Source organism: Rhinolophus sinicus, chromosome 1, assembly GCF_057876585.1.
Source record: "Rhinolophus sinicus isolate RSI-liver-muscle chromosome 1, RSI-T2T, whole genome shotgun sequence".
Taxonomy (NCBI): Eukaryota; Metazoa; Chordata; class Mammalia; order Chiroptera; family Rhinolophidae; genus Rhinolophus; species Rhinolophus sinicus.
The window spans coordinates 170,199,129-170,225,502 of NC_142501.1; the positions used below are offsets into that span (position 1 = coordinate 170,199,129).

General features: G+C 36.5%; 1 protein-coding gene across 8 annotated transcripts in view; it reads right to left on the reverse strand.

Moving 5' to 3' along the window:
• The window catches only part of FAM13A (family with sequence similarity 13 member A), a 284,523-nt gene that overhangs the window by 75,192 nt on the left and 182,957 nt on the right, over nt 1-26,374 (reverse strand). For 4 of the 8 annotated variants that reach the window (XM_019741111.3, XM_074323597.2, XM_019741109.3 and 1 more), the window contains one exon: nt 4,074-4,115. The exons of 1 other annotated variant lie outside the window; for it this stretch is intronic. In XM_019741111.3, coding sequence (XP_019596670.3) covers nt 4,074-4,115 — 42 coding nt within the window. Of the gene's footprint in view, nt 1-4,073; nt 4,116-19,510; nt 19,785-26,374 lie in introns of those variants that run through there. 3 more of the 8 variants (XM_019741113.3, XM_019741114.3, XM_019741112.3) reach the window with 2 other exon arrangements.

Consider the following 26,374-nt stretch of genomic DNA (forward strand, 5'->3'; position numbering starts at 1 on the left):
AATGGCTCTGTCGTGAGTTAGGTTAGGTTAAGGAAGTATTGAAATTAGAGAAGACCTAGTTTTTATTACAAAAGATAATTAATCCAGAATGAGAATATATAAGTGCATGTCTATTTATAACAGCCCTACCTTGCAACGGAAAAGATTGTAGGCAAGTAACATGTACAGTAGACTAAAATGTGGTTCAGCCATGACTATTAAAAGAGAACTGAATATGACCGAGCAATCCCTCTTCTGGATATCTCCCCCAAAATTCTGAAAACATTTTTCAGTAAAGATATATGTACTCCAATGTTCACTGCAGCATTATTCATGGTGGCCAAGACATGGAAACACCCGAAGTGTCCTTCGATAGAGATTGGATAGAGAAAATGTGGTACACATATACAATGGAATATTACTCAACCATAAGAAAAGATGAAGATTAAATACTGCCATTTGTGAAAACATGGATGGAGCTTGAGATTATTATGCTAACCAGAATAAATCAGACAGAAAAAAATAGAGAATTGTATGATTTCACTCATATGTGGGATATAAAACTGAAAGCGACAAACAGACACAATAAACAAACAAACAAAAACTCATAGACATGGACAACAGTTTAGTTGTTCCCAGAGGGTAATGGGGGGGAGGGGGAGTAGAAAAGGGTAGAGGGAGTCAAATACATGGTGATGGAATGAGATTTGACTTTAGGTGGTGAATACACAATACAATATATAGATGATGTATTATAGAACTGTATACTTGAAACCTATGTAGTTGTATTAACCAATCTCACCCCAACAAATTTAATAGGAAGGAAGGAAGGAAGGAAGGAAGGAAGGAAGGAAGGAAGGAAGGAAGGAAGGAAGGAAGGAAGGAAGGAGAAGGGAAGGGAAGGGAAGGGAAGGGAAGGGAAGGGAAGGGAAGGGAAGGGAAGGGAAAGGAAGGGAAGGGAAGAGAGGAAGAAAGAAAGAAAGAAAGAAAGAAAGAAAGAAAGAAAGAAAGAAAGAAGGAAGGAAGGAAGGAAGGAAGGAAGGAAGGAAGGAAGGAAGGAAGGAAGGAAGGAAAGAAAGAATTGCAATCACAGAAACTGAAATTCTATAAGGTGAAAGTGGAGCAAGGTAATGACTGAAACCTCTCCGGTCCCCTATCCTGCATTCCATCTCTCTTCCCCTAGCCACAGAAAGATCCTGGACTGTCCACTGGTGCACTGTGGCCTCTCTGTATGGTTTCCATTTTTATCCTCTACCCCTGTCTTATTATAAATAATGCACCTTGTCTCCACTCCAATAGCTGGAGGCTTGTCTGATCTCTGTATATGAGTTTCTTTATGGATCATCTAGTCTCCTTCCTCTGAAACCGAAGCCCTCCTTTGCTCTTATTTTCTCTCTCTTTTGATCTGGTCTCCCTGAAGACTGCCCACTTCCAGGCTGAGTCTTGCTATTATAACTCATGCTGGACTTTTCAGAATAATCCACCAAACTGAATACCCCACCAATGACCAGCTGTCCCATCCCCTTTGCCTGGTAGCTTGTGGCTGGATCCACTTCTGGTGAGTACCCATCTTAGCTGATGTGTCTCATCTCTTGATCGGGCCTTTCCTGCCATGCCCACCCTCCTGAAAAACCTGACCTATCAACACTGTCAAAATATAATATATAACATTCAATATTAAATATTCCTTGTAGGGAAGATATCATTTGCAACTTCCAATCACTTTTACCTTTCAAAAAGGCACAACAAATACTATTTTGGATTTAAAAGAGCTAATTTAGTTTTTCATCATGTTAACAAATCATTATGAAATCTATGAGTCTTACAATAACTCCACTTTTGGAGCATTGCAAGAAAGGAATCTTAAATAATAGTGTCTGTGTGTGTGTGTGTGTGTGTGTGTGTGTGTGTGTGTGTGTATGTGTGTGTAATGAAAAACAAGAAAACTACAAAAATTTAGTTAAATATATTTAAAATATTTAAGCATTCATTTGCTCTTCCTAGAGGTAGTGCCAAGAAAGTGCACCAATTTATAAATTAAATTATCAATGGACATGTTATGTTTCTAGCCCAAAAATCTAGAACTTAATAATAATTAACAATCCTGTTTTCTTTCTTCTACTTGAATTCTGTATGTTAGAAAAGTCAATCTCAACCACCCATGCAAATAATTTGAAAAAAAGGAAAAGGTTTATGTGTTATCAATACATTCTCCCTGCTTCATTCAAGTGGGTAATAAAAAAACATTAAATTAACTTGTACCAACCTAATTCTTACATAATTTCTGAAACTATCATATAATGTTATTCAGAAAAAGAAACATTTGAAAATTTAATTTCAGGCCAAATAACTATTATTTTTGCATTTATGAAATAGTTCTTAGTTTTAATTTCCTTCATGTGAAAAGAATGCTTACTGGTAACTTTTTATTTTTTTCAGCTTTGTCTCTACTATAAACGTGGGCTAGTATGCATATTCATTCTTTTCCATACTTTTCTCATATTTTAGCTTTTAACTCATAACACTGAAAGGACAAATAGCTTCTATCAAGAGTTCAGTAATATGTTACTTATATTAATTTTCTTTATATTTTTTACCTTCATTCTGCAAGTACAGAATTTCTTTTACAAGACTACATTATCAGTCTAGGTAATTACAAAAATTATTACACTATAAAACACAATTATGTGTCTTTGAAGACTTATCACTTACAAACCCATTTGCCCATCTGCTTTTTACAATAATGGTAAAAAAAAAAAATTCAATACTATGTAAAACATTGATTGATGTTACCCAGAGTAATAAAAATAAGATATTCAGAGAACTGATAGTTCTCATTAGTTGGCAAGATCCTGTGCTGTAATCTTCTGTATTGTGTAAAACTTAATTCCATTAATATAAGATAATCATTTGTTTGATATTATTGTGTGTATTTACATAATGAATACCCGAGTCACCACGTGCTCAGCAACAACATCCTCATGTGTTCAGTAATTGCATAGCTGAGATAGCCCAAGAGCCAGAATATGCTGATTGGGTTGGCAGGAAACCAGGGTGAATCAAATGAACCACCATGTTGTCTCAAACTGAAACCTCAAATGTTCCCTCTCTTGCCACAAAGTGATTACGCAATATGCTTCAAGTCACTATGGCCAGAACACTACTGAAAAGCAGTTAGTTGGCTAAGCCTGAGGACCTATGACACATTCCTTAACTATTGGTGGTTGAACTAAAGTCTAAATCTATCTTTGGGACGATTGCCACAAATCAGCTTCAAAAATACACAAACAAATTATGTACCACATATCCTGACATTTCCTTTAAAAAAGATTTCAAAATTGAGAAAAAGATAAAAAAAAAACCACACAAACAAAAAAACTTCAGCAATTTTAACTTTAATTCATATGGTCATATTATTTTCAAATATATTTTCTAAGCTTTTAAAGTGGGTAGGTAGCAGGGAAAGAAATGTTATAAGTAAAACTTGATTCTATATTATCCCTAAACTGAAAATCACATTAATCCAGCATACGTTTAAGTTTGAAGAGAGGTGATCTCCTTTAACATCTACTTTGAATTCTGTAAACGTCCCCATTTTAAGAGTTGCTATTCTGGCTTTATACGCTTTAGAAAATAATACTGAAGTCCATGAACTTACTGAGTATTTAGTTTCATACTTCACTACTATATAGAAAATAATCTATCATAACCTAAGGCTTCTTCAGCAACTGAGACTTGTGCTTAAACTCCTCGTCAACCTGTGTATCTGTACAGAACAGAGATTTTAAAATTTACTTACAGCCTAATCATCAGGCACTTTTTGAAATTAAAATTGCTACCTGGATATCTGCGAATTTAAAGCAAAATATCTTATTTTAGTCTTTTCAACTACATTAAATTTTGTTTTAGGATTTCTTAAACCAAAGAGAAGAAAAATAAAGCGTGAACAATATGGTGAAGGGTTCTAATGAGCTTAGTCTTGCCACAGTAAAGAATATTCTATTAAAAAAAGAATTAAAATGGACAAATAAACCCAAAGAAGTCTTAACCCTCCTCCATTCCCTGTAATAGACCAACAAAAATCAAATAAATACCTCAAGTAGAAAGGTGATATAGGTCTTTCATCATCCTTCGAACTAAAAAGAAAACAAATTTTGAATATCATTTCTGTTAATATTATAACATGTCCATTTTACTAACACTGCTCTACTTATCACAAATTTTGCTTTGACACATTAGAGCTAATCTCATGCTGAAGTGAGTTTAGTAAAACACATTCTACTTTGGACATAATCAAAGTCAATTACTTCTTCAAGGGAGGCCATCAAGGGAGGTTTCTTTCAAGATTAGCCTAAGGCAAAAATAATTCACATTGTACTTTCAAGAGGAAGCTTTTTACTACCTTATTCTACAAGCCCAATCCAAGTATTCATATATTACACATAAAGCCTTAAAATGATTACATACTCAATTATCTCAATAAAGCTAATTACAGCTCATTAACATGATGATGAAAGTAAGAAACAGCCCTCAAAATATGTCTGTTAAATGTGAGTCACTTTAGGAATGATGCCCTAGCAGTGAAAAGTGCATTAGTAAACAACACTAGTGCTCTCTGTCATCTGTAGTTAACAAGTATAAATAATATGAAAGGACACAGATGATATCATAAAAATAAGTTCCTCAAACAACAGAGAAGTGATATGAAGCTTAATATAAACATATTTAATTTAAAAAAGTGTAAAATATACACAATAACCATTTTTCCTTTAACATTTCTTTTTGTTTTCCCATCTGATAAATGATCTAAGCAAAGAATGAGTCTCTCCCCCCTTAGTGTCTACTGGAGTGGTCTTTGAACTTTTTTGATTATACACTTGTATAAAATTAGCTTTTAAGCAGCCACTTGCCTCAATATATGATAAGTATCTATCTATATTATGTGACTCATTAAACAGGTAAACATTCTGTGAAGTATTAGATAAAATTAAAAAGAAGCTTTAATATTTTCTTCTTGTACCCCTATTTTTAATCTTGTACACCACTTGGGGATGCAACTAGTTAACCTCAGCATTCTCTCTATCACATTTAAAATTTTCTTAAGCATCAATAGAAACGAGAAAAGTTTGTTTCAGTTGGTAATATTAAACTAGCAATCACCAAATCTTATTAGAACTATTGTGTAAAGCACACACACACACATTACCCTCTAACACCCACTCCCCTCACCTGGAAGTTGAAAAAGATCTTAACATTTTAGGTGGAAGATGGCACGTAAAATATGAGATACTATTTTGCATTCTCTTATGATTTTGATTTCCCATTTCAATATCGCTTAGCTGTTCTGATGCTTATGTTGCCAAATTCTTAATGTCTGTAATTGTGCCAAGTCTTCCCAAGTGAAGGATAAGTAGTGGATCAGCTTTATTATCTGCGCTGATGTGGATGAGCTGAGGCAAAGCTTGTAGTTAGGATGCAGGGCTGAAGAAGCAGAGGTGACAACACCTGAGCTACATCCTGGTGTCTTGGGAAGAAAGCACCTGGAGCAGTGCTATTACAGGAAATGACTACTTAAAGCCAAACCGATACAAGGAGATTACATATTGGACTTTAAAATATTCCTTGAAAGTACTTAACAAATTACAAAAATGTTAGAATTAAGTTTATTTTCTAATCAAGGACTCAATGTCAAAAGCACTAATTATGACCAATATGCAAAAAGGCTGCAACTAAAAACCTATAATGATTTTATTATAGGAAAATGCCTCCATGTGCTATAAAACGGGCACTCTACTAAATACTTCTTTGCCCAGAACAGATCCTTAACTCTAACATGCAACAAATTATAATGAAAACTAACAAGGGTACTTTAGTGAACATTAAACTGTCACTGCGCTTGGTGTTCTTAGAGGTTAGAAGTGCTTCTGGGAGATGATTAAGATGGTGCAAGGTTCTGAACACAGCTGTTCGTGTGTTTTGGCTACTGTGTAGTAAATCTCTTTGTAGCAACAGAGGCGATCAAAATCAATCAGTCCTTTCTTCACACCTTCTCTCCCTCACACATTTATTCATCAGCCAGGTACTACTGGGCGCTATACATTAATATATTACATCAATTCTCAGATAAACCCATCCTGGTACTTGCTCCTCACTTGAGGAAAGCAGGATCAGAGTGAATACATAACTTATCCAGTTCACAGAGCTAGTGATGTGTAAATTACTGTACTACATGTTAGTCCATTTGTTTACTGTCGTCCCTTCAATTTTAACCTATCAAAACATGGTGGGATGAATTGGTTAGTGAAGAAAATTCACGCGATGGCCAGTCTGCATCCCAGCAGCCCTCAAGATTGTATGGACTTCCTAAGCTCCATGTCATACTTTTGATTCTAGTAACTCTACACTGACCTTAGTCAAAGTCCATTAGCAAGACACTGCCTGATAGCACACGTAAAGTGATTAACTCATTAAAACATACTGGCAATATGTTAAGAGTCTCTTGATAGAAACACAAGTTTTTAATCATAAGCAAATATTTTTCAGGTTGCATTTGCACAACGTAAATTTGTCAATGAAAGACAAAATCAGAGATTCCTAATTTGGATATGTCCCTGAATTTTGACTAGTTTTATGTGTTCCAAAAAAGAAAATATAAGCACTAAAATTTAAATAAAATGAAACAGACTGAGTATTAGATTTACTCAATCAGCAGCAGTCAATGGGGCAGCAATCCATGCACACTACCTGAGAATAACAGTATTATCTGAAAAGAAAATAAAGATAAATAAATCAATTTTGATAGTTAATTAGCATATTCCTCTTTTCCCTTCATAAAAGTACCATTACCTGGGGTTTAGTAACGTAATCTTGACAAAGGCATAAATTCTGAAACAACTAAAGCATTGATTTCAAAGTGATTAAATCAATTAATTCTGAAAATTAATTCAATGCAATAATTTTAAAGGTAATTTAAAGGAAAATGGCCAAGGACAATTATTCCAAATAGAATTGAGAAAATAAACTTTGGCACAAAATTTACATATCAGAATGCAAAACATTTGAAAAGATCACCAGTTCTACATCTGTGCAAAATGGATGTTGTCTTATTGTTACAGGCCTCCAGACATCTATTTATAAAGGCCATTTATGCCTATTTCTGGTTTTGTATCACTCTCAAGCATGTCCAAAAATATTAAATGAGTCACATTTTTTGTTGAAATTTTAAATAAAAAATTAACTGATTCACTTTTAAAAAGTTAGCACATGTAATTTGCATGAAAGGGAATGTGTGTCATGAAATTAAGCCAATGACAAAGTAACAAATTGGAATTCATTCAATTTCTTCCTTGGTTACTAGTATAAACGCCATGTTTTAATTATTTCCTGTTTTCTAACTCAGAATAAGGGCCAAGCTTAAGCAGCCAATTAGTTTGCCTTTATCATTTTTAAAAAATTGAAACATATATTGAGAGATTTGGGCATTCAACTCCTGTGTGTCAAGTAATCCGGTATTTAATGTCCTCAGACATGTGGCACTATATTCTCTCAAAACCGTGGGAAGAACATTTATCAAAGAGACCCAAGTAATAGTCCAAGTCTAAGAAGCTATAAATGAGAATGACAATAACATATATTTTAGGGTTTTAGCAGGGTCCTATCTAACTTATTTAATATGGTGCAACACTGGTAAATGCAGATAAATGAATGACACCTAAACTTACAATCTCCATGAGTTGTACTAATTTCTAAACTGAAACCACTGAATGCAATGCCTATCAATTTAATTACACAGCAGTTAATTGAAATGACGAAAAGCATGGTGTTTTCTGTCTAAGAAAAATCAAATACTGTTGGGAGGATTCCCAGAGTGGGGTATTCAGACTGGACTTTCAGTTACTGGATCAAACCACCATTCCATTCAATTCCTTTTTGAAATGTTCCAATCAGTCCAATTTTCTAATTGGTTAATGTGGCTGGCTACCAAAAAAATTAACATAATCTGCATTTTTAGCTACACACTTTAAATACATTTTCAAATGATTTGAGCTAAGAGAAATAGTTTGTAAGTGTTTCTTGAAGACAGAAATACAGATAAATGTATTTCTGGATTAGGCTCCATTCATTGGAAAAACCAGGAAAACCATCTATGGCGGCTTAAAAAGAAAAACAAAGGGCAAAAGGGAGAGAGGAAGTGAGGGACAAGTGAAACGAGAAAATCAAAAGTAAACATTTTTTACGGAATTCAGGTTTTTCCTCATGTTGCAATCGAATGTGCTAAGAAGAATTTTTTTAGATGAATTTTCTTAGAGAATGATCAGGTGAGTGAAGTTCGCACATTTTCTTTCCTTCCTTCCTCTGCAAAACATCAAGTGCCACACTTACTTGAGCATTTGGACTTATCCACAGCCTCAGACACTGGCCACATCCCACTCCAACTGGGATGTAGCAGCCGGTGTGCTGCCTGCTCAGGTTTTTGGTTTGGCCCCATTCGGGAACATGGAAAAAAAATAATCTCCCTGTTCTTTTTGGAAAACAAATGTAAAAGTTTTCAGATCAGTTCACAGTTTAGCGTTTGCAGCTGTAATTTTGGGGAATGCTTTTGTAGATGGATATATATTTCTTTATTACAAACCCAAGCAATTTTTTTTTTCTATTTTATTATTTGTATATTGTGACTAAAAATGAAACACCTAGCCAATATAAATAAAAACAAACTATTGAAGTTCAAGAGTAAATCGATTTTCCTGACCAAAGGGTAAAAGCAAAGACCCGAAGCTCTTAATATTCACAGGACATGAATTTTTCAGCCAAGACCAAGAGGCATTATTTTAGAGGCAAAACAAACAAACAGACAAAACAAAAAGACTTTGAAAAATCTAGAACTTTGCTTCCCAATAAGATAGGGAAATATTTCTACCACTTTCTTGACTGCCTAGTGGAGATTTGAAATATAATTATGGGTTGAATTGTGTCCCCTCAAAAAGATATATTGAATCCCTAATCCCCAGTACCTCAGAATGTGACCTCATTTGGGTATTGCCTTTACAGAGGTGATGAAATTAAAATGAAGTCTTTTAGAGTGGGCAGTATGACTGGCGTCCTTATAAAAAGAGGGAATTTGGACACACGGACAGACATGCACAGAGGGAAAATACCATGTGAAGATTGGAGTTGTGTTGTCCCAAGCCAAGAAACTACTGAAGCTAAGAGACAGGCCTAAAACAGAGACTTCTCCAGCACCTCCAAAGGGAGCATGGCTCTGCCAACAAATTGATCGGGGACTTCTGGCCTCCAAAACAATGAAACAATCAATTTCTGTTGTTCTAAGCACCCCCATTTGTGGTACTTTGTTACAGCAGCTGTAGGAAACTAATATATCTGCTAAAAAACCAAAACCAAAACCAAAAAAACCCCCTTTTTTCCCTAAACTCGGAAATAAGAACCTGCTTCCCAAAGGTGTCTCCATCTTACAAAAAAGTTGTGCTCTGAAAATTCATTTGTAGGACTGCTACGACTAGTATGGACTTCCTATACTGTCATGGGGATTTGATTTTTAGGCCTGTACTAACCTCTCATTCAAATGATCTATGCACAATTAGTCCAGATAGAATATTTTAAAAAACTTTTGGCCATGATCCAGTTAGAAATAGATTTTACATCATGAGAGTATACGTACATATAAAATGGACACAAATTTCATGAAATTATTCTTCCTTTGCATATATTCTATTTTGTCATATTTTACTTATATAAAAGTATACAAAATACTGGTTACAAATCGCTAAGTTGGTTTTATGACCACTAACAGGTCGTGACCCACACTGAAAAATACTATTCTAAAACACAATGACAAAACAGTCTTCCCCTGCTTGATGTATATAATGCACACTCAATGAATGCTATTGAATTAAGATCCCACAGGACAGAAAACACTCTTTCCTTCTTTGGCCCACTGCCAGAGTCTGCTCTGGGCCCAACAAAATCTGGGCCGAGATTTTGTTGAGTGTGGATGGCAGAGAAAAGCATGGCGAAGAAGTGGGTCCAGAGATGCCCAGCAGGGGGCCTGAGGATATAGTTTTGGAAGGCCATGGGGAACTGATAGGGTCTCTTATTTCTATTCTTGTGTGTGTGTGTGTGTGAAGTAAATTATTTTATTTTCTATTTTCTTTTTTTAAAAAATTAGTTTCAGGTGTACAAAACAATGTAATAATTAGACATTTACACCACTCATAAAGTGATAACCCCTCTCCCCCAATCTACTACCCCTCTGATATCATCTATAGCTGTTACAATTCCATTGACTCTATTCCCTATGCTGTACTCCACATCCCATGACTGTATATACATTATAGTTGACGTTCAATATTATTCAGCTTCAGCTTCAGCTTCAGGTATACGGCTCAGTGGTCAGGCATCTACACTGTCCATGAAGTGGTCTCCCTAATAAGACCAGTACCCATCTGACACCCTACAAAATCTTTATATTAGTGATTATATTCTGATAGGATTTCTTTTAAATACTTTTTCCCTGGTTGTAATACAAGATGGTATCAAGAATGACACCCAGGGACACATCCTCTCTTTGGATTCCTTGCTTCATGACTGTGGCATTTTTAATCACCTGCATTCTGTCTTCCAGATTCAAAGAACTATTATACTTGGGGGGAACTAAGGAACAGCTCATTCTATTTCAACATCTCATTCTACTTCACCCGGCTAAGTTCCATCTCTCGATGCCCTTCTGATTGACAACTTTCAATCTCTTACAAATTGGAGGGAGGTGAGGGTGTGTGCATGTGGGGGAAGAGGAGTCAAGTTTGTAAGCAGGGAGGGGTGGGTGCTTTATCTTCTACTTCTTTTGTGTCTCTCTACACAGTTAGAAGGTCAAAAGTAAACCACAATTGCCTGCTGATTGACACACCCAAGAGACTCACAGTGGGACCACTGGAGGCCGCACGTCACCGGGCATCCTGGCTGGAATCATGTTTAGAGTCATAGAATGGAATCCTCATTCCTACTATAGTTAAGTCATGTTAACAACCAACTGCTCTCCTCATAGAAGTTTATCTCTTACCCCCACATCTGGTAAACCACTAAATTTTATTGATTCCATTTCAAAAAAGCCAAGTCTCTTGAATCTGATCTTCCCTTTCCATTTCCACTGCAGTAGTCTTATACGGGGGCAGTACTCTCTCTTTCCCTGCTACCCATAACCGGCTATCCTTAGTAGTCCTACCAGATTCAGCCTCCTAAAAATCCCTCATACTTTTCCATTGCCTTTGGGGTAAAATCCAAGTGTCTAAACCTGGCACACAAGGACCCGCCCAATCTAAGTCCAACATTCCTCTCTAGACCTCTCACTGTATTTTCGTAACATTCCCTGTTTGTACATGCTGTTTCCTCTATCTTGAACACTTCCTCCACCTCTCTGTCTGGTGAATACTTCACCTCTCAGGGGTAGTGTCATCTAATCTGGGAAGACCTCTCCAGCACCCTGGAGAGGGAGCTGCTTCTTCCTCCAGACTCCGGAAGACACTCTGTTCACAGCTATAAATGAGTGCTTAGCACACAACACCACAATTCCTGAGTGTAGACACTTGGCCTCAACTCCTGGATTTGTCTTTATCTTTGTACCATCAGCACCTAGCATCTAGAACCCTCCAGGTGCTCAAAAAAATGTCTGTTGAATAAAATCAGCATCACCAAGACTTTGCTGAATGCTAGTATTTGATTAAATATTTTGAAAACATAAATACTTTAAAACTTGTAAAATGAATTCTGCCAGCTAGAAGCATTCTCAGACATCTGTATGTTGATTATTTTATCTTGTTCCCTTCTGTTCAAAACTTGAAAGTGAAACTGTGCTATAGGGTTTCTCCTATCCTTACCTAAAGAAAATAATTTATTTTCTCCAACTGCACAATTAGAGGTGGGAGTCTGCCATTATGCCATCAATGTAAACACTATACTTTCTCTGGTGAACAGTGAACCCAGAAAAGGATATGTTCAGGCAAGGCAATATTTAAATATGTTCTTGCCACAAACTGTATCTGTTTGTTCTGGATTGAAAGCAGAAAAATAAAATCATTTCACCACAATGTAAACCCAAAGGTTGCTTGGGGCTTAAATTTTTTTTTTTTTTGGTTTAGTCATAAAACTATCACTCAGAAAAGTGGTGTTTGTCATTATTACAGACTACATAAAGACTGACATAGGGAGGCAGTAATTTAGAATGTAAATACAACAGTTTTCTTTTAGAGCGGGTTGATATTAGTTGATCAGAAAATGTTTTTAGAACACTAGTAAATGGATTAAAATATTTTCTAATCTTTAGTGATTGAAACAAAATCAAAAGAATATGGGGATACCTGCAGAAAGAAAGAAGGAAATAGTAAATGATTTTTACTTACTTCTTTCAATGCCTACCTTAATTATAATATTCTTAATGATTCATTAATATAGTTTTTATTTAAGATATATGATTTCCCAAACTGTTAATGCAGAGTGTGGATTTCTTGAGACAGACAAAAAGACGTGGAAAGCAATGTAAATTATCCTGTCATCTTCCCCCTAACAAATCGTCCCGCTGTCAGAGGGCTCTGCACAGAAAAATGAGTCATGGACTTGCTTCTACACTGTCACGAATTTACACTGGTTTTTGGGAGGATGAGCCTCTGGAGAGTGTACGAAGGCCTGCTGTCTCCGTGTGCTCCGGCTTCGCGAACTTTCATAACCATGTGCATGTGCTCATTCAGTATTTTCTGGGTGTCTACTCCTTATCAGCGCCTATGACAGGTACTGGAGGTACACAGGCCAATAAGAGGCAGTCCCAACCCTCACAGGTCAGGGAAAAACAGAAACTTGAAATTTTATAATATTATGAAAAGGGATACACAGCTACCATGTACTGAGGGCTCAACATAATAAGCCAGACTTTGGGCCAAGAGGTTCATGTACATTTTTTCATTCAGTCCTCAGAGACACCCTTGGAGGGAAGTATTATTGACTAGATTTTTCAGATAAGAAAAACAAGTCTTAGAAAGGTTAATTAACTGGCTGAAGGCCACAGAGCCAGGCAGAAGACACAGCTCTCATCTTAAATACAGAAACATCACGGAGAGAGGGAGGGGTGGAGGAGGAGGGCCAGGCACTTGAGTTTTTGCTAAGTCAAGGGTTTGAAAATCAAGGAGGGTCACAACACGGTTTATCAATAGTCTACTCAGACTGGGTTTCGATTCCTAATTTTAGTTTCAGGGGTTATTTTAACCTAGACAGTGAAGTTACAATCCTTTCCATCATCATTTTGATGACAGCAAAATACTGATGGATCATCTTAAGCTTTTCAAAACCCTTAATTTTTGTCTACTATTTTAGTTCCATTCAGTATGATCTGAGTGAAGCAGTTCAGTTCATTTTTATTTCTATTAAGTTTTCTGATTTTCATTCTTATATGCAATGAGACAATACCATGCTTTCCTGACCTGAAACTTGAAATGTTTTATAAAATGTATACGGTGTCTCTCCTTTCCCCCACGTCCAGTATTTTTCTTTACCTAGGTACCTTAATTTAGAAAATCAACTTCTAGGGCTTCCTACTATTTTGTTTTTACCACCCCTGTCCCCACTATTTCCCAATAACATTTCTTATGCGAGAATGAAAATCAATTTCCACATCTGGCTTTGTGATAATCTGTGCAAGGCTTATAATTAGTGTCCTGAGAGACAGAAAGTAGATTAGTGGTTGCCTAGAGCTGGGATAGGGGGATTGAGCGTTGTTTTAGTCAGTCTGGGTTGCTATAATAAGATACCACAGATTGGGTGGTTTAAATAATAGGAACATTTATTTCTCACAGTTCTGGAGGCTGGAAGTCTGAGATCAGGGCGCCAGCAATGGCTGGGTTCTGGTGATGGCTCTCCTTGGATTACTCTTTTTGCTGTGTCCCCACATGGGGGGTGGGGGGTCCACTCTGGTCCCTTCATCTCCTTATAAGGACACTGATCCTATCATGGGAGCTCTACCTCCATGACCTCATCCAAACCTAATTACCTCCCCAAAATCCCGCCTCCAAATACCATCACACTGGGGATTACGGCTTCAGCATATACATTCGGGGGCAACACAACATTGAGTCCACAGTAGGAGTGTGATAGCTAAAGAGTACAGGGTTTCTTTTTGGGAGACAAAAAAAGTCTAAAATTGATTGATGGTTGTACAACCTTGTGAATATACCAAAAATCATTGAATTGTACACTTTCAGCAGGTGAATTGCATGATATGCCAATCATATTTCAAGCTATTACCAAAAAAGTTATTTCCAATTCATGAGGAAAGAATAAATAGGGCTTTTAAGAGGTTTTACACAGTACAAATAATTTATCTGGCAATTCATTCTGATCATCACATAAATATATAAGTACCATAGAAAAAAATAAGGTAAAAAGTTTTGCGAGTTTCAAGGAATTTGATTCCATGGTATTCCAATGGCACTTCCCACAAACCATTCTTTAGGTCCCTTTCCAGTATTCATCCAATGAAATGGAATGCAATGATGGAGCCTCACTTTCACTGTGTTTAGCACTCCTACACTCAAGGAGTTGAAAAGTATTGCAAGTATATGAATGACAAAACCAAAAGATAAGCAATATACTACTCTTCAGTCTGAGTAACTATTTACAAAAAAACTATCATATTCTTTAACTCCAAAATTTCCCCCATAAGTAACTGTGTTGGGTATTATCATCCCATTTGGTTGACCAGGAAAATGACCTGCCCAAATTTATATGGCTGGCTAGCTGTCAATGTCTGGGTATGGTTTTTGATCACAAGTTGACTACCTTGCCACTGCTTTCCCCACTGTTTTGTGCTGAATACCTAATGCCTCTATTTTTTTTTAATGGTTTAGGCAGGGTGATCTCCATAAAACTGAAAAATATCCTCACCTTAGTTCATACGATCTTCTTTATTTGGCGTAATGAGTAAATATTTAGACTCCAAGGTACTGCAACCATCATATCGGAGCAGAGCCCACAGAGATCTTATTTGTTCTCAGTGACTTCTCATTATTACCAAATACCGACTGTATAGGTGACAAAGTCTCAGTTACACAACCCCGTTAGGGTTAACCCAGATTTGAAGTAAGGCAGCTTTTAACTCCTCTTAGACTGTGTTTATGGAGGGGGAGTATTAGCAAAGTGCCAACAAACAAGTAAGGAGTAATATGAGTTCATAAATAAATTAACTGAAGGTGTCACCACCACAAGCAGTAGAGGGCTCTCTAACACCACACAAAAGATACATGAGCAGAACCATTATTACTTGGGTTGTTCCCGGGTTAACTCCCAGACATCCACATATTGTCAATGTTTACTTTTTTGTAGAAGGATATTCTAAAGACCAGTACTTAGAAAGACCAGATCTATTCTGCTATGAAGTTTCGGTGGAGTTTTCCCATGTTGGATCAATAATACATGATCATTAACCCTGTTGCTCTAAGTCTTCTTAAAACAGCCATTGCAATTTGGAATCATGAGGTATTTCACCATCACCAGACAAATATCAGTAACATACAGTAAATATCATAATTTGCTGAAGTAATAAAAAAGAGAATGACATAGACGTTATTAATCTCAGTATTCCACCTTGGTAAATAAGCCAAGGAAAGACTAGGATCCTAACGTGAAAGCAGATGTCAATGCATCAAAACCAAAGGAACCGAAATTAATCACTAGTGCTCTCAACTGCATCCTCCATCATTCTTCTTTTTGGACATGAGTTAACAGCTATTGGAAAGTTAATCTAGCAAATCAAAATACTGCTGTGAAAACTGAGAGTTGTCATAGATATGACTCAGAGTTAAGACTTTGTTTCTTAGCCTACTGAAGTCTTGCTATAGATAAAATAGAGATCCTTACCTACACTTCTATAGTATCTAAGGGAAAAACTCCAATGGAATATGAGTCATGCAAAGAACCTGAGGTATAAGTAAAACCTGTCTCATTAATAGTGTGATAGTATGATAAAACATATTATCTCATTTGTGACAGAAGGTAAAGTTAGTCATCTGAATTTTATTTAAATTCTTAATATAGTTCCTCCACTTATTTCTGTAATATTTTGTTTCTCTTGAGAAATTTTTTCAGATGGCAAGACCATCCACACAAAGCTATACAATGTGTTGAGTTTTAAAATTAAGTATAAGAAGTACATGCAAATATTTTATTATTTAAAAATATAATTGGGATAATGTAACCATCTCAATAGGTATGTAATAAGATCCCATCTTTAACTTAAGTCATTTGACATGAACAAGAACTCTGTTCTTCATTTTACAGAGGGTCACATTTTAAACACTCAGCCTCTGCAGTTTTCTCTAAAGATTATGAGTTTCTCAATAGTCAACTCCATCCTGGCAGCCTGAAAATTACATTAAGTAATAAACAGATAGCAAGATACATTAAAGGGAACCAAAGTATTTTTCATTCTTAGCTTTTAACCTCATCTGTTATTCTCATCTCAGTTAAAGATTAGCAGTAACGAATTTATCTTCTACATACTTTCATAATATGTTGAGAAAGGCTAAAAGTCACTCACAGAAATTATAAGATAAGTAGACATTAGGGCACAAACGTATCCTCTAATAAGATCATACCCTTAGATGAGGTAAAATAAAACACAGGGCAATGCTATCCATGTAGGCCCATCTCTATTATTAAGGTCATCATACTGTCCATTAATGAATTCACCACATGAACTGTAATTGTCTGGTAATGTGTCTGCATCCTCACTAGCATGTGACCTCTTGGAAGCAGAGCTTGTGTCTTAATTACCTTAATTCACTGACAGTACAGGGCAGTGTTCGGTCATAAAGAAAATGCTAAACAACATTTTAAGTCAGTTATATTTTAATAAGTAACACTCACCATCTATAGTAAATAAAAGCATCAGTTATGAAAAAAAACAACAACACCTCACATACGGTCATGACACTCAGCATGCTACTTGGGGGTGTTGAGTAGTACAATGTTAGATTCTTATATATACCTGCTGCCAATGGCTTTATACAATGCTAATCATTAACTAGAGTTTAGATCAGTGTTCCTCTGAATGTGTGCCGCATTTTTATCAGATTTGCTTTTAAGAAGCTTGTTAAAATGTAGATAATTTCCCTGTCACACCCAGATTCAGATACACTAAGTCCAGGAAAGGAGGGCAGCAGGAAGAAGCTGATTTTAAAAATAAGTTCCCAGGTAATTCTCAGGCATATAAAGTATGAGAAGCGCTGGCCTCTCTGTTCAATACAAATAGCATACACTTCTTGAACTGGTATTTAAAGCTGTTCTTTTACTCATCCACTTTGAATTCCATCTCTAGCCCCTTAATGATCTTAAACAGCGTGGAGCAAAGCTTTCATCCCATCAGTCAGCAGGGTTACTGCCAGGCTCTGCAACCGTCCTGCTTCAGGAAGTATAACCACTGGGGTAGCTGACTCTCATCATGACCAGAGGATCACAGAAATCCTTAGCCAAAGATACTGAACCAGGAACAGGAAAGTTTTTCGCATAAGCACTTAAATTCACAAGCGATCCTTAACAAAGAGAACCACACAAACCTGGTCCTTGTCTGCAGGAGGTTTATAATCAAAGGCAGGCACGGGCCAGAAGTGAAGACTGCAAAGTAATCAATCCAATTAAACTCTCAGAGCCGGGCAAACAGTGAACATGCTGATCAGCATTCTTGAAGCAAATGGAAATAATTCCTCTTACATAGGTTTACTGATAAGGACTAAAAAATGCAAAATAATTTTGGAGGAAATTATGCTGATTCCACTTTAGCTTTCATCAACTTGACTCCATAAACAATGTTTTGGTAGTATGAAGATCTATTTTCTTCCTAATAGTTATTATATCACCAAGTAGCTTACTAGAGAGTTCAGTAATAGCCAATATTCTTATCTAGAATATGACTTGCTTAAGATCCTTAAGAATTGTCATTATAAGAAAAACAAGTCTCCAACATTAAAGTTGGAAACCAAATCAAGACTCCAAAAAATGTACATTTAATCTCCTACAAGCTTCAAGCATGTGGACCTTTCCACTGAGTTAATATGGAAAAATTTCACTGTATCTGTAGACTACTTTCTGCTCCTCTGGGTTATAAATTTTTAGAAAAGGAATTCTTAGGAAACCCCATCAAGTTCGCATTACTGTGCACTTGTCATTACAATTTAAGAAAAGCAACTACATTGGTTTATCTCACAATATACATCTGCAGGAACCATTTTGCAAATGAACACAATTTTTGTTTACCTTATTTTCATTACTGAATATTAACATACAGTAAAATATTGGTGGCATGGTTTTTAAAAATGAGATTCATTTTTGTCCTGATTTTGTTTTAATTTTATAAACTGTATTTACTATTTGATTTTAAAAATCATTTTCACTAATAAAACCATCTATAATAAATACTCTAGTTTTCTTAAAAGGAAGCATTTATATGGGATTAAATGCCACTGGCATGTAAGCAATTGAAATATGATTGGCAAAAGTAATTTTAAGAATCATAAAACGTGACCTTGGGCAACTCTGAGATGTCCTCTATGCCTCGGTTTTCCTTCCTGTGGTGAAATTGGAGGACTAGACCCCGACATCATGGAGGTGATTTCCAGCTTTAACATTCCAGGATACATTATTCATTTATTAGTTCACTAGCAATATTCTTTTTAACAGCCCCCTTTGTTTAAATTTACATTTCTCTGCTTTGGTATAACTCTTCCACCCCACCCTCCATAATTCATATTAGGGTCATTAACGAACAAAACACTTGTGTCCAAGTGTTCTTACATAGCAATATTTTAAAAAGTGTCATTTGTGTAATAAAGCTATCTAGAATTATTCATGGGGAAATATTATCCTTGACATTTATTTTCATGTATTATAATGTACTCATTGATAGAAAATCCTTGCCTAGATCTGAACTCAAGAGAGGGATCCTAAGATGCATTTTTAAACAAAATTTAAGCATTGTTAGTATACAATCTTACATTGGTTATATTAGTTTAAGGTGTACAATATAGTTACTTGACATTTTTATACCTTACAATATGATCACCCCACTAATTCTAGTATTTTGAAAGTTCTGTAGCCTATCAACGTCCTTTAAAATGAGCTTAGAGCTTACCACAACTTACAACATTGCTAAACTGATTCAGTTTTATTATAAACCTGCTCAATATATTCTTCAGTCTCTGTTTTTCCTCACATTTCAAAGGCATTTTCTTACATTTATTTTCTTTCAAGGAAAACTTATTGAACATAATATTCCAGTGAAAAAGATAAGAAAATGGGCATAATTATCAGTACAAGCAGTATATTTATTTTTTTCCTGGTCTTAAAGAACATTATGTTCTATGGACTCTACACAGTTTGCAGCATATTACCAACAGATGCCATGTACTGGCAAAGTTATATGGTTTTATACTACTCAGAAAACACAAAATAATAAAACAAAACAAATAGGAAAGAACACTACCTTTGCAGAGGTATGATTTCACAAGCCATTCTTGTATACAATTTGCAAGGGACCCTTACAACTGTCTGTTGCACGCCAAGTGCCAAGTTTGGTCGTCTGTACAGGGAACGTCTTCATACAGTGGCTAAGCTGCGCTTGGGGCGGGAGACTGCACCTCACAGCTGGAGAAGCAACTCGATCTGCAGTTAGCCAGCGTACTGCTGCTCTCAGCCTGCAAACTTTTTCAAGCACTGCTATTTCATCGGCTGCCTCCCCACATTTACACTGCAGTCCACTTTGACCTTTTGTTCCAGGGAAGCAGCTGAACCATCCAGCCAATCAGAGGAGCAGCTGCTGCAGTACTTAAAGGCGCTGTTTCTTTTGCTGCTGCTGCTCCTCCTCTTCTCGTTTCCCCTCCCCCGCCCCCTCCGTGGGCTTGCTTAATTCTGGTAACTTGAAACTTTCTTCTTAGCAGTTCCACAGACAAGCTTGTCAGTCTGGGGAGAGCGACCAATAACTGCAGCATGAGCAAAGAGTCTTACTTCTTAATGTTGCAGACTGCCAACAAGAAAACCCATTTGTCAAGGAAAGACACTGCCTCTCTAGCGAAAGGTTTCTGTGACAGAAGACAACAGCTATGCTCCGCCCCCTTTCTTCCCTTAGAAAAAAAGCAAACAAATCACTAGCATTGGAAGGCGGGATAAGTTTCTAGAAGGAAGGCAGGCTTATAGACCCTTGCCCTCTCTACATTCACTTCCTGCTGATGTTTGTTTACACTGCGGTGGTTACTAGCACTGGTGACAACACCTAAGTCACGTAGCTCCTGCTTCTGGGGAGAATAGACGGTGTGTCCTAAGGCTACCCAAGTTCTCCAAGGATCAAAGCATCTACTCCCATGGAAATTATTTCAACTTATTATTTCTGTATTTTATCCTTACAAAATTGAATGTATTGATTTTCCTCTAAGAACATCAACGTTATTTTTGGCTATCTATCTAATCTATCTTATCCATCCATCCATCCATCCATCCATCCATCCATCCATCCATCCATCCATCCATCCATCTATTTATCTATCTATCACAGCTAACACCAAATCAATTTTTCTGTAAGGTCTACTAAATGTCTGTTAATTATCCAGCTTTCCCTTATAAAGTTTCTTCTTCAGTATGGAATACTAAAGTGTTGTTTTTAGGAACATAATTGCTAATCCATAGATTTCATATACTGCAAGAACAACAGAAACACATTTTACTAAGATTCCTTTCACATGGAGTTACAACAAAGCCCAGAACATTGCTTTTAGTAGAATGGGCAGAGAGCCAGAGTCCATGACGTTCAGAAACTCTGAGGGCTTGTGGTCCAAAAAGGTATCCTCCTCCCCAGTAGTTTTCCCCAGATTTTTTTTTTTTTTTTTTTACAGACCACTCATAATTCTGACTTTAGAACACAAAGTCCTATTGTGTCTACTTTCCTTTGTTACACCTGCTAATAAAAACATTTCATTTTATGGCTAAATATGATATTTATGAAAATGGATTAGTCATTCTGAAACTTATGTTCACATTATGATGGAATATCAATAACTAAAACCAGCCTTTTAAAACAATGGGAGTTGACTTAAGCCCAGAAGTTACCTTAATTGAAACTGTCCATATATATAAATATATATATATATATGTATATATGTGTGTGTGTGTATATCTATCTATCTATCTATCTATCTATCTATCTATCTATCTATCTATCTATTTATCTATCTATAATTCTAGATTTGGAAATTCTAATTTGATTTTCCAGCAACAATAACTTACTTTTGCATATGTGAGTTTTATTTTTCAAAATGCCTTCACATCTTAACACTTCAATTAATTGCGTGAGTTAGAAAATCACTATTATATAATATCTATTCCATTGAGGAGTAAATTTGGTACCAGAAAATTAATTTGTTCAAATTCACATAGAAAGTTAGTGGCAAAACAGAAACAGGATTCAGAACTTCTACGTTCTGCTACACATCTATAGGAGTTTTAAAAATATTTCCTAAGATACAAAAATTTTTAGCCAATAGTTATAATTCAAATGACAGAAATAATATTTTCTCTTCTAAATCTTTTGAACACATCAATACTATAGGCTAAAAGAGACATATGAATTGAACAATAAAGGGCCCAGCATTACAAAAATGTTAAATTGAACTACAATTTACATTTAATACTAGAGCTAAAATATTGATGAGTAAGAGCATTCAAATTTTAACATTTGATTACATATAATTTACCTTACAAATTAAGTCTTCCCATCAACATTCCTCTAACATGCCATATTACTAGTGAGATGTCAATGGTTATTTTTTAAAATCACCTAACACTATAACTCAGTAATTACCTGCCTTTTCAAGTCTCTATGATTTATTTATAATCTCTCTCTCTCTCTCTCTCTCTCTCTCTGTTTTCTGGGCATTACTTGATGATTGTTTATGAGTTTGTACCTGGACTGCGGTTCCTCCTCTCTGCCATTCTCATTGCCAGAGTGATGACTTCTATTACTAACAGGCTCACATGGGTTCCTCACAGTCAGGTAGCTGGAGCACCATTCCCTGAGCTCTGCCAGTTCTAACTGCTCAAACATGGACATCCTGACTGCATTTCAACTGCACTAAGCCCCTTAATGTGCGTCACTCTTAACTACCACACTCTGTGCACCCCCACGCCCCATTTTCTACTGCTTTTTCTCCTTAGCTCTCTTCACCTCTGTTTTTCTACGTCTGCAAAGGATAATCTGCACCCAAACCAAATGCCATGCAGCTTAAAAAAATGCACATCCCTGGCTCTCCTCCGCATTCAGTTATTTCTAAAAGGTTTATTCGCATCCTCTACTTATTCACCGTTTGTAAATCCTGCCAGCTGGGTGGTTCTCTACTGCCAGACTGCTAAACACTGCAAAAAAAGTCACATAACCCTGGCAACTAGCTACACTGAAAATTCATGCTGTTTAAGCTCAGCATGAACCTTGGTACTGTGTGGCAACATTTTAAATTTATTTTTATTTTATTTTTTAAATTAGTTTTAGGTGTACAAAACAATGTAATAGACATGTACACCCCTCACAAAGTGATAACCCCTTATCCCAATCTACTACCCCTCTGACCTCGTATATAGCTGTTACAACTCCACTGACTCTTCCCTATGCTGTACTCCACATCTTGTGACTATGGAAACATTTTTAGTTTTATCTTTAACTGATTTTTCACAGCATTCACACAGAAACTGCTGCAAATTTCCTCCAGTGCCGCGAATCTGAACCTCTCAGTCACTAATTACTTTGCCTGCTGAATTTATGGAGAAAGTCAAGATCAACAAACATGAGTGAGTGCCTTTGGTCTTCTTTGCTATACTTACAGGTTTAAGTGCACCCCCCTACACACACACACACACACACACACCCTTTGCCTCATTCTTTTTGACTTCTTCCTAGTCTAGGAGAAAAGCTCCTCACTCATAGGACCCAACCTCTTATCTATTGTGAAGATTAATAAACAGAAACCTCATTTAAATTGGAGTTGGAAGGGCCTGTAGGGAGGACTTTCACCCCAAATAATAGGTGCACTTTCCATCTCCACCAGGAGGATGTTTCTCTTACTCTATTACTCCAGTAGGAAGGAAGATGTTCTCCTCCCCAAAACCACTCAGCCAATGAAAAGCCACTACACTTTGAACTCCCAGTTTCCTCCAATGGACTCTGTTTACAACAACCCCTCTGAACTCACCTTCTATAAAAGAACTCTTCTCTCCTTTGTTCTCTGGACTTGCATTTGGTTGCCATTAGATGGAATGTCCAGAATTGCAATTCTTTGTCATTCCCTAGAAAACCCATTTTGCTAGAGAAAGATCTGGCTATTGTTTAAGGTCAGCAGTATGTACTGGATCTCATCACTTTCTCCTTGCTCTGGAAGAGGTCTGCTCTCTCCTACATCTTAAATCTGCCTCCCTTCTGATAGGCACCCAACTAAGTGTCCCCCAGCCTACAAAAGTTTTCCTCAGCAGTCCTACCCTCTGACACTGCAGCACGATTTCTCTCTCTTTCCCGGTAACAGTAACTTCTGTATATTTGGTTAAGTTTTTTATTTTTCAAAATGCTTTTACATCTTCACACTTCAATTAACAGCCTGAGTTACAAAATCGCTATTATATATCATAATATCTATTCTACTGATGCGTGAATTCAGTACTAGACTTCCCCAAAGCCTAACTCTGCTGCTCCCACTTCCTCATAAACTACTCCTCCACCCCATGCCAACAAACTTCAGACTTCACCACTTTTCTGAAACTGCTTTTAAAGCCACCAATGCTCTTCTGGCCTCTAGATCTAAATGCCTTTTCTTAGACCCGACCTCCTACTTTTAACTTTTTGGAATCACCCACCTTGACTTTTCTGATCATCCCTGAAAATTCACCAAACGTCTCTGATCACTCCACCTTCCTTTTATTTCATTTGTCCTTCCTTCTCTCTTATTACCCCCTCCCCACCTCACCTTCCAGCCCAACACCATTCAATACAGGCATTCTATTAGGGTGTAATAAATCGTGCTCTGGAATTAGGCTCCTGGGACTGGATCCCAACTCTACCACAGACGGGCAGTACAAACGGGCAGGCTGTATAAAAGGTCTGAAGTTGCTCTGAAGAATAAATGAGATTCTGCATGTAAAACACGTAGAAGAGTTCCCAGCAAATAATAAATGCTCAGTAATTATTAGTACTATTACCCTACCAGCACTTTCAAAGCTTTATATTATTTAATTTCCAAATTCCTTCTCCTCCTGACGCTTCTTGTTAATGATGTTATTACTCTCTTTAGGAATCAGATTCACAGCATGAGTCATCTTTATTCCTCCCTCTCCTCTCCTTAACCAAATCTGTTGACTCTTCTGTCATCTCTTTAATGAGTCAGCTCTGGTTATCTGCAGCATTATGATAACCTTCACGTGATCTTTCTTCCTCCATTCACTCTATCTCCGATGCATACATTTTACTATTAGAGTAAATTTCCTACTGTGATTATGTTCTGGTCAAAAACTTCAACAGCTCCCAACTACTTCTTAAATGAACCCCAATCCTTTGTATATGATGATTAAGACTCTCCACCGATTAACCCTAGTTTACCTCTCCAGTTCTGCTGCTTATGCCTCCTAAGGAAATTACTTCAGACATACCTGGACACTGTTTTGAAGTCTGCTGTGAACTTGTCTACCGCAAACATTTCTTCATGCTGTTCCCTCTGTCTGAAATATTTTTCCATTCCACTTCCTGGAAAAATTCTACGCATACTCAGCCTCAGGGGAGTTGGAAGAAATCTCTTTTCCCTTTTAATTCATACAGCCCTTTGCATCTCTTATGATATTTATTTAATTTATTTATTTCCACACTGTTTTATTATTATATGAATCTACATATTATCTCTCTATTGGAACGTAAGTTCTCCAGGACAAGAACTGTATCTTTCTGCAGCCATTATACAGAACACTCAGTAAGTGCTGAATGAATTAACTGATATATTGATCACTCTTCCTGAGACCCAAACATAGCTCCTTTGATTAGATTTGACTTTATGAAGCAATATATCTGTCCACTTTTAAACGTGTCCCATTGTAGGCCTACACTTAAGATAAAATAGATGTTTAATGTAGAATCAAATAAAGGATAATAATAATAACTGAATAAAGAAATAAACTATTGATGTGCAATCACAGATATGGAAAAAGTAAGATTCTATTCAAGACTTTGAAATATTTTAAGCATTTTACATTATCCAGTTTCTCTTAGGTTGTCTACTTCCTTTTCCACACTTCAGCTGGGCTTGCAGACTTCTAATTTTCTTACATAACTTCTTTAGCAGGTTCCAAGTGTTTGGTAATATGTGTGTTTGCCCTTGTGCTATCAAGAGCAACAAACGCTCCAAAAATGATGTGGCTTCATTTGTTTTACTTTCAACATCCATTTGAAACAACCAGTGAACCAAGAATATTTCTTGGCTACATTAATTTGTTTTCACATATTGTTTTAAAATTAGATTGATTTGTGTCCTAAGACAAAATGGTATATTAAAATTATTTCTCTCTTAGGAGTTTGGTAAGAACCTGCTTCTCAGGCAAGGGTTTTTCCTCATATTTTTATCAATCTTTGTAAAATGCACTAAGGAGCCTTCCGGAAGACACAGAATATTCATAAATGATAAAGATTAAATCTGATATGAATTTTTCATAGTCATGAAGCCACGGTTTTTAGGGTGCGTATAATTTAGAAACTCTGGTCCTGCTGCACAGGCTCCTGACTAAACGTGCTCCCTGGCAAGCAGCGTTAGAACAAGTGAGTTCCAGGGCTCACCAGAGGACATCACCATCCTCCCCAACAACAAATGTCAAAAGAAAAAAAGGGCAAAGGGACAGGTGGGGTATATGTAAGGCAACTAGCATTTACTGAGAATCTATGCTGTGCTCATTTTTATAGATGTGAAAATGAAAAGTTAATTCACTTGAGTACTCAGCTAGTAGGAGGCTGACATGAAGTCAGCATATGAATGCTATTAAGTTTCCACCATATAAAGCTTTTAAAGATAAATATTAAACCTACCCAATGATAATATATATTATACTATCAATTTTCTAGAGGAAATAAAGAATCCTGTCTTTTGCTCTGAGGTTTGTATTTAAATGAGTGAATATATATTAAAATCTATACAGTCTTATAATGGCTGTCTGAACCAAAGACATACACTGGACCAGAACAAACCTCTTTGTTACTCTGAGTCAACACTGTGGGGTGTGTGTGTGTGTGTGTGTGTGTGTGTGTGTGTATGTGTGTGTGTATGTGTGTACATGCACACTT